This window comes from Gossypium hirsutum, chromosome D01, assembly GCF_007990345.1.
Source record: "Gossypium hirsutum isolate 1008001.06 chromosome D01, Gossypium_hirsutum_v2.1, whole genome shotgun sequence".
In the NCBI taxonomy this organism is placed as follows: Eukaryota; Viridiplantae; Streptophyta; class Magnoliopsida; order Malvales; family Malvaceae; genus Gossypium; species Gossypium hirsutum.
In genome coordinates this window covers 21,487,544-21,496,529 of record NC_053437.1, presented here as the reverse complement: position 1 = coordinate 21,496,529, position 8,986 = coordinate 21,487,544, and the positions used below count along the sequence as shown (strand labels likewise).

The 8,986-nt window shown below is 32.6% G+C and overlaps 1 protein-coding gene across 1 annotated transcript; it reads right to left on the bottom strand.

Moving 5' to 3' along the window:
* Window positions 1-3,980: 3,980 nt before the first annotated feature.
* LOC107922144 (polyadenylate-binding protein 2) lies at window positions 3,981-8,343 on the bottom strand. The gene is made up of 9 exons (XM_016852014.2): window positions 7,718-8,343; window positions 6,868-6,986; window positions 5,898-6,554; window positions 5,714-5,791; window positions 5,544-5,633; window positions 5,190-5,315; window positions 4,833-5,009; window positions 4,542-4,745; window positions 3,981-4,438 (listed from the first exon to the last, which is right to left on the bottom strand). The coding sequence occupies exons 1-9, from the start codon at window positions 7,968-7,970 to the stop codon at window positions 4,193-4,195; spliced, it is 1,950 nt and encodes a 649-aa protein (XP_016707503.1). The 5' UTR covers window positions 7,971-8,343; the 3' UTR covers window positions 3,981-4,192.
* Between the last annotated feature and the right edge of the window lie 643 nt (window positions 8,344-8,986).

Below are 8,986 nucleotides of genomic sequence, written 5' to 3'. Positions count from 1 at the left end.
TAACCACTAAAGTAAAAGAAATTCAAGACAACTCCCTTGAAAATCAACTTGGACTCTATCTTGATGGAGAAACTGCTTTGAAATCGGCTTCAATGGTGTTCTTCTGGGTAATTTTCGTTCTAAAATAAAGCGGCTCTCGCTCCTCTCTTTATTTTTATCATTTATACCTTCCTAAAGTCCCAAAAAAAAACCTAAAAGTCAGAATTTCCTATTGTCAGCGCACATGGTTCCCAAAATTCACACGCCCGTGTGAAACTCTATTGCCCGTGTGTAGCTTCCAGATTGCTCCAATGTTCTAGTTTTCACTCATTTTTTGCTCCACTTGCTCCCAAATGCTCTATTAAGCTTCAAAATATGAATTTAAAGGATTAGAAATATATAATTCACAATTAATATAACATCCTCAAAACCCCATTGGTCGTAAATAATATGAGATAAAATCTTAACGAAATAAGGTATAAGATCAAAGAAAATGAAAGTTGCAATATATCAAAAGAGAGTTAAATCAAAAGGCATGACATGATGTATTAAGGAAGGGACTAAATCGTAAATATGTAAAAAAATTTTGCTCAAGTGTAAATATTCAAAATTTAGAAGATCGAAGTGTAAAAATGAGAAAGTTGAAGTACCAAAACTAAAAATAATGCAATTTACTAAGATATGGAATTGGCATGCAGGGACCAAATTGAATAGGTGAAGAATTATGAGGGACTAAATTGCAATATTACCAAATTAATTGATTATTCAAGGATGGAATTTTGAAAGATCATAAAGGGTAAAATGGTCAATTAGCAAGAGGGAGAATTCTAGAATGTAATGATGATGTTGATGATATTTTGGTGATTTTTTAATTAATTAGTTAAAAATTATTTTATTAATATTTTACTTAGATATTTATTATTATTTTATTTAGAAAATGGTAGCATAAAAAGAAAGGAAGGATGAAGGAAATTTATCATCCATCCAACGTGAGTTAAAGGATGAGAAAAGAAGTTTTCTTTTCTTTACAATTTAGTCCTTTTCCATGAAAACCTACCTTTTTACTCGAAAATTTTGAAAATTTCCTTAGATATTAAAGAGAGAAGATGAAGTAGAGATTCTAGCGAATATGTTCATCAATTTAGAAGCAAGAAAATAGTAGATGAAAGTGGAGAAAATGAGAAGAAAAAGGAAGGAAAGTGGTGAAGATGTGAAATGCATGGAAATTAAAAAGAAATGAAGAAATTCTTGACAAAGAGGTAAGTTTCATACTAACACTACTTGTATTTCAATAGATTGAGTTAAAGATGTTTTGAGTGAGATGTATGAAACATGTATTTAATCTAAATACTAGAAATAGAAAGTATTTGATGAAGAATAGACTTAAAACACTAAATTGGTAAGAGAAAATGTGATTTGTATGGTGAAAAATACTAACATTAAGAAATGAATATGTAATCTACACATAAACATAAGTGTCTAAATTGTATAGTAATCAAAAGTATGACAATTATGTGTGAATGAATGAAAGATAGTGCAAAGAACCATGGAAAAGAAACTATTTTTTCATTAAAACAGTTTGGACAGCAGCAGTGACTTAACTTTGAAAATTCACCAAAAATTATAGAAATTTAGTTAGAGATTGAATTCAATATTTAGTTAAATCTTATTGACTAGTTTCATATGGAAGAAATGGTGAAAGAAACAAAATTTTATAGTTTGAGATATATTAATTTTCATGAAACAAGGTCGGAGTGGATTCATGTTCCCCTGTTCTTACTTTGGAAAATCATAAAAAATTGTAAAAAAATTATTAGGGTTTTCAATTTATATGTTTAAATTCTTAATGAGTCTATTTTCAAGAGAAATAAATAGAAATATCATCCAAGCCTCGTAATAAGAGATAAATTTTTAGTAAAGAAAGGTCGAAGCTGTCAAACAGCAAAACAGGGACAAATTTGAAGAATTTACTATACTTATTGGCTAAGTCATAAATTTTGAAATTTTTATGGTAAAAATATATTTGAGTCTAGTTTAAAAAACATCAAGCGGATCTTAATTTCGAACTATGTAACTCAAGATATAAATAATTTAGTGACTATGACTCAAGTGAATAGTTTTGATATGAACACATAAGTAAATATTAGAATTATAAATAATGTTACATATAAGCATGTTATATACTAAAAGTTAAATATTTTAACAAATATATACATAAAGGATGAGGAATGGAGAGGGGGAGGAGGAAAATATATATATGAATATATATATAGTAGATGAATTTGAAATGTTTCAAAATGGTTGTAAGTGATGGAATGATTAATACTTGTGTTAATTTTATATACTTTGTTATCTTTGATTGAATATCATGTTTTTATAAGTGGATGATATGTAAAATGAAGTGGCGGTTATGACATCTGAATTTATATTCAAGTAATGATATAAGAAAATAAAAAAATAAAAAAGAAAGCATGGAACTTGTAGGAAAATGGAGACGACGCCACGATGACAAGTTCGCCATGTCACGACGTGGAAACCCCAACGTCGCGATGACAGTTCAAATTTTTTTATGAACTATACAATTTAGCCTTTGATCAATTGTGGATGTTTTAATAAGCTCCTTTAACTCATAATTAGTTCTATCGTAAATTCAGTTTACTGAAATGAGTTAATGATCTATATTAATTAAATAATATGATAAATTCATCTGAAAATTTCAGTAGTTGATTCGGCAACGAATGTGACATCCTGATGCCTTGACTCAACGACCGAGTCGGGTATGGGGGTGTTACAATTAACACCATATAATAACTCAAAATTGCATTAAGAATGAGACTAAAATATATTACTCTTGACACTTACCAGTTATAATTTTTTTTATTATTACTTTTATATAACTTTACTTTCATAATTTTTTTTATTTCCAATTATGGTTTGAATATCATAATCATTTTTTTAGATTTTATTAGTTTTTACACAATCCTACCCATTCTTATTTTTTAAAAATTCTTTTACAGATTTTAGATATTTTAAATAATTTTATAATTTAAAATTTACATCTAAAATAAACCTAAACAAATGAATATTGAAAATCAAATAAGCTTAAATTTTGGTTTATTAATAAATTTTAAAAATATTTTATATTAATACTTAATGTTTTTAAAATATATTTTAATTTATAATTTAACATAAAAAATATATTATTAATAAATTTTAACATTTTGTGATGCTGAAATAATATGTTTAGATTTATTTCTTATATTATTTATAAAAAATTATAAATAACTAATATAACAATATAATATATTCTAATTTATACAAAAGCTCCTCCACTTTTTCGGTGGAAAACAACCTAACACGTGGCTTCCAAATAATGAGAGTATAAATACCATCCACCCCATTACTATACTAGGAAGGATTGTGAAAAAATAATTAAAATTCCACTCTTTATTTTTCTTTTGTTGATGGTTTTTATTGATTTAGAAATCATGAGTTCATTTCTGACTCAAGTTTTTAATGACAAAATATAATTCAATTTCTACGTAATTATTTTTTTTTTATGATTTTTATTGATATTTTGAAATCAATCCTCTTTGAGTTTATTTCTAGCTCATGAAGCCAGAATCCTTTTCCTTTCTGGCTCATGAAACCAAAATCTTCGAAAATAATTCATAGAACTAGTCCATCAAATGAACAATCCATTTTACCATTTCAAAAATAAATATAAGATATTAAAATGTTTTTAGTATGACAATTGTGACAAATCTAAATCAAAGTTTTGAAACCAAACTGTTTTGATCAATTCGATGAGTTTAAATCAAATAAATTATTAGAAAAATTTTTATAAAAAATAAAAATCATGTTTGTAACTTGATTCAATTGATCTAAAGTAATTTGTCAAATGATTTTTAGCCTTGTTCCAAAATAATGTACCAGCCAATTCCCAATCAAACAAGTTGGGACCGTCTACTCTAATCGGGTTCTGGAAATACTAGTCTAAATTGAAAACCGCAAGATTGCTCTAAATTAAAGAAAAACGAAGGCAAACCAAAACAAACAATGTCTAGCAAGTATTAAAAACCCTATTAACCGACAAAAACAAAGCAAATATATAAAGGTTCCAAACTTAAAGCCTAATAAACTATGATTGCCCAGTTTTGATAAAGGGTTTGGCAACTTCTCTGCCAAGAAACCGGACCCGAATTTCAGTCACTCAGGAAACGAGGTTATCATTGAGGGACAATGAAGCCAATTGGTCGGCTTGATTGTTGGCCTGTTGCTGAGCAGCAACACTCCTCAACACCTCCATGGCTTCAGCTACTTTGGCCTTCAAAGCTTCTGGTGATTCAAGGAGATGCAAAACCTCTGTTTGGTCCATCTCCAGAAGCATGCCTGTAACCTTGGCAGCTGCATCACGCTCAAGCCGTTCCACAAGGGGGTACAAGCTTTCACCAAGCATCTGCTCACCAGTCCACACATTGAAAACATAGAAGTATTTAAGCTAATTAAGATCTAAAAACAAGTTAATACCAACTCTCAAAGTAAACAACAAAAGGTCTCACCGTCCTTTGCTGTTCAGGTGTCGCATTTGCAAGGGCTGTAGCCAAAGCTGGAATCGGCATAGGCTGTCCGATAGCAGCATCTCGCAAGGACATGCCACCCATGTCGTATGGAACAGAAAGCATGCCTCCACCAACATTAGACAGTGGAACTTCAGGCATGTTACGACCAGGGGGGTAACGATAGGCACGCCCCCTGGGCATCATCTGAAACAAATTGAATGGATTAGAACAAAAGACTTCAGTCAAAGCATAAGCATGAAATGCTTGCTAGTACACATGCATACAGCTAACCTGCTGCTGCATCATCGGCATTGGTTGCTGAGTCTGTTGGACAGCACCAGCTCCTCGTCGTCCCCCTGGACGCTGGCCCTGCTGACCCTGCTGTACCATGGGAACAAAGAAGTTTGGTACAGGGGGCCCACCAGGCCTCATTCCAGGAAGCAGTTGCTGCTGATAACCAAAACTAGCCTAGAATAGGTAACATAAGAAACAAGCATTTTCAAATACAAATCTCCTCTATGAGAGGCAAACTGTGTTATCTAATTGAAACCCAGTAAAGGTAGAGAATAATATTAACAAATCATCCAAGCATCCAAAATAGCAAGCAAGTCAAGTTAAAAGGATTGACAAGGACTCAAGATATATTACTTGTGGAGGAAGCATAGCTGGAGGTGCTTGCCCATATAAAAATTGCTGGCCAAGACCTGGAGCACCATACATTGGCATACGAGGAGCAACTGAGGGGATAATTGGTCTCATTTGAGAAAACTGAGCCTGAACAATAGAAATATGTAAGAATACTATTTGAAATACACGTTGATTCATAGATCCATTAGCAAACTTCTCAATGATTGAGAAGATGAACTAGACAAGAATTTCAGAAATATCAGAATACATGTTCCTTTATTAAATTGATGTACAGGACTAAAGAAAAATGCCATGAAAGTATACACAAATAACACTACAAAAATTTTAATGGTATATTATCATTGGTCATATTACCTGTAGCCTTGCTCTTCTCTCTTCTTTCCTTTGTGCCACTGCAACATAAAGTGGTTTGCTAACAACCATTTTACCATTCATCTCAGCAAGCTGTAGATGTGTAGCAACATGTTTTACATTATGATCTACACTGGGATGACCACCCAAAGTAAAAAAGAAACCAAACTTACAGCACGAGAGGCTTCTTCAGGAGTGGAAAATGCAACAAACCCAGAGCCCTTACTAATTCCATTAGGGTCACGCATAACCTGTAAAATTTTGAGGAGCAAAAGGGTAATAATATAAATATCAAGAGAAACAAGATTGCACTAGTTAGCATCAACAATCAAATAACCTAGAAGCATTTTACCAAACCTTGCAAGAAGTAATGTTACCAAACTCTGAAAAAAGTTCCTTCAATGTTTCATCACCAATACTATCATCTAAGTTTTTAATGTATAAATTTGCACCCTGAGATTTATCTGCAGCTTCCTTCATAGTTTGCTCAAATTGAGCTTTTAGCTCATGCTCTCTTTCAGATTTTTTCTGGGCTTTTCCAACATACCATTCTTTATCGTCAAATTTCTTTCCATTAAGAGCCTCAACAGCTTTAGCAGCATCATCAGCATTTTCGAAGTTGACAAATCCAAAACACTTAGACTTCCCATCTGCATCCCTCATAACTACGGCACTAGTAATTTCACCATACTCACCAAAAATTGTTTTTAAGTCTTCATCTGTTGTAGACTTGGAAAGATTTTTCACATAAACATTATTGAATTTGGCCTTATTCAATGCAGTCTCTCTTTCCTGTTTTCTAAGGAAATGTCCTACATAGACCTGCTTGTCATTAATCAGCATACCATTTAATTTGTCGATTGCATTTTGAGCAGATTCTTCATTGTCAAATTGTACAAAACCATAGCCCTTAGATTGGCCAAAACTATCAGTAGATATCTTGCAAGAAAGAATGTTGCCAAATGAAGAAAATGTATCATGTAATGCTTTGTGGTCAATAGACTTGTCTAGATTCTGCAGTGAAACCAAAAAATCAAAGTTATAGTTAAACATTAAAAGCCAACATTTTTCAACAGACAAATTATGCATACATGAAAACCATTACAGAAAATAGACCGATGGAAGTCAAAGAAATGAAGGAAGTTTCGTGTGAAAGGTGAAAGTACAAAGTTTAACAGGCAGGAGCAAGAGTCCTACAAAGGTAAGGAACAGCCAACCAAAATTACCATTTTTCTGATTTAAAAAGAAAAAAATATCCTTGGAGTGAAATAGAAATCCAAATGGAGGAAAGGGAAAAAAAAGGTAAAAATGGAAAACACATCAATACCTTGATAAATATGTTTGCGGTACCAGTCTTACGAAGACTAGGATCACGCTGAGAATACATGACTCGGATAGGCTTATTATTCAGTGGTGTGAAATTCAGTAGATCCATTGCCCTAGCCGCTGCAGGCAAAAATAACAAAAAGACACCGTCAATTAACTTGAACAATTCCAACGAAAGAACTGATTCTCCCACATGATAATTATCCCACATCATTTATTTTTTTTTAAAGTTATTTAGTAACGCAGAAGTTCAAGCAACTCATCGAAATGCCAGGCAAAACTGGTAAAACACTCAAACATCAAAGCTCAAAACTTGTTTGAGAAATATTCTTATATCTACAAATTGCAAGCAATTTGTGCAATCCTGAAGCCAAGTATATATCTAAGGTCGGTACTTCAACTTCAATTATAGTTACAGTTACTGAAGACATTCCAATTTAGCACAAAAGGAAATCGGCAAATTGCATAAATACAATAATACACCTAAAATTCTAATTAAATTACTTTAGGGAAGTAATCAAGAACTGAACATAATGTCATCAATGCAGGACTTTTCTTTCCCTTTAAAAAGAAATTTTCAATTATGTATTATGAGAAAAGCTTTGTTAAAATAATGAATAAATAATCCTTAAATAATGCCTAGATAGCGGATCCGTTCAAACAGCATCTACAAATCCTTAATACATCAAAGTTATCAAATAACCGTATATTGATAATGATTACCAAAATTCAATAAACTCTGTTCACATTGTAGAATAATTCTCAATCAAACTAACTACGCCGAGCAGCCTTAAATTATTAAATTACTAGAAAAAAAAAACTAATCTTTTACAGTCAAGTAGAAGTCTAACCATCGCGAAGGTTGTTATAATTGACATAGCCATAGCCAAGAGAGCGGCCGCTCGCCAAGTCCCGGCAAACCCTTACTGATGCGACCGGAGCCACCTGGCTAAACAGTTGGTAAAGCTGCTCATCGGTAACGGTAACATCAAGATCCCCGACATAGAGAGACGTAAGCATGAATTGCGCTCCTCCGGCAGCTCCCGGGGCCACGCCATTTGGACCGGAAACCGCCGCCTGATGCTGAACCTGAATCTGCGCCATCCTCAAAATAAACTAGCCCTAACTCTCCTAGATCCTTCTCCTTTTTTCGGATTTTTTCCTTTTTTTTGCTTCCCTCTCCTATCTCTATTAAATCAAAACTATAGAGAAAAAAAGGATTTTAGAACTAAAGTTCAAAATATGTGGGAATTTTTTTTTTGGTGTTTTGGGGAATGAAGAGGAGAGGGAGTGATAAATAGGGATAGAATCGTCGGAAATCCGGAGGAGAACCGGACGGAAGACAACGCCGACGGAGAATATATGAGTTTTGGGGTAAAAATAGATTTTTTTTTAAATAATAAGAAAGGTTTTGGGGGAGGAGGGCAGAGAAACTGCACCGCACCGGCGAAGAAGGAACTGTGTCGTTTTTATAGGTAAGACAGTTTGAGAAAAGTTAATATCCGCCGTCTGATCCTTTTAATGGAAATCAGATCTTAGCCGTCTGACAAAATCAGGGTGCTTGCGTGACAATGGGCAGTGAAATTACACGTGGCAATGTCAGCCGTCAACGGTTATACCAAGTTTCTTCCTTTTTGTGTTTTGTTTACGTCATCAATCTTATTCTCAAACTCAAACGCTATTTTGTTCGATAATTTTAATGCTTTCTTTTAGTTAATCAGCATTTTGAGAAAAAAAAACTATAAATTCTATTATCTTTTAATATATCCTACAGATAATTATTGAGAATTTTAAAAAAGTCAACGGACGATATTTTGAAATGATTTGTTAGAACTGATAAGATAAGATAGAGTAAAATTTTAAATACATATAAATTGTTTTTATAAAAAAATTCACTGTAAAAATATAAAACCGAACTCTGTTATTTTGCGCAATGCGTGTTGTTTTGACTTGGCCAATTAGTTGTGCCGTTTGTTTTGTTTGTTTTTAATTGGAGTCTTCTAATAAACCATTTTTAGTTGTATTTCAACTCTGTTTATCTTGTAAATTAGGGTGTAGTACTCCCCTTTTTATAATAAAAATATTAGTAAATCTTGGGCCAAAGTTCTAAAAATAGAACG

Coding starts and splice junctions, on each gene's coding strand:
- LOC107922144 (XM_016852014.2), bottom strand. CDS start 7,970: ATGGCGCAGATTCAGGTTCAGCATCAGGCGGCGGTTTCCGGTCCAAAT. Junction 4,746..4,832: donor TGCCGATGATGCAGCAGCAG/GTTAGCTGTATG, acceptor AATTTGTTTCAG/ATGATGCCCAGGGGGCGTGC. Junction 4,439..4,541: donor CACCTGAACAGCAAAGGACG/GTGAGACCTTTT, acceptor ACTGGTGAGCAG/ATGCTTGGTGAAAGCTTGTA.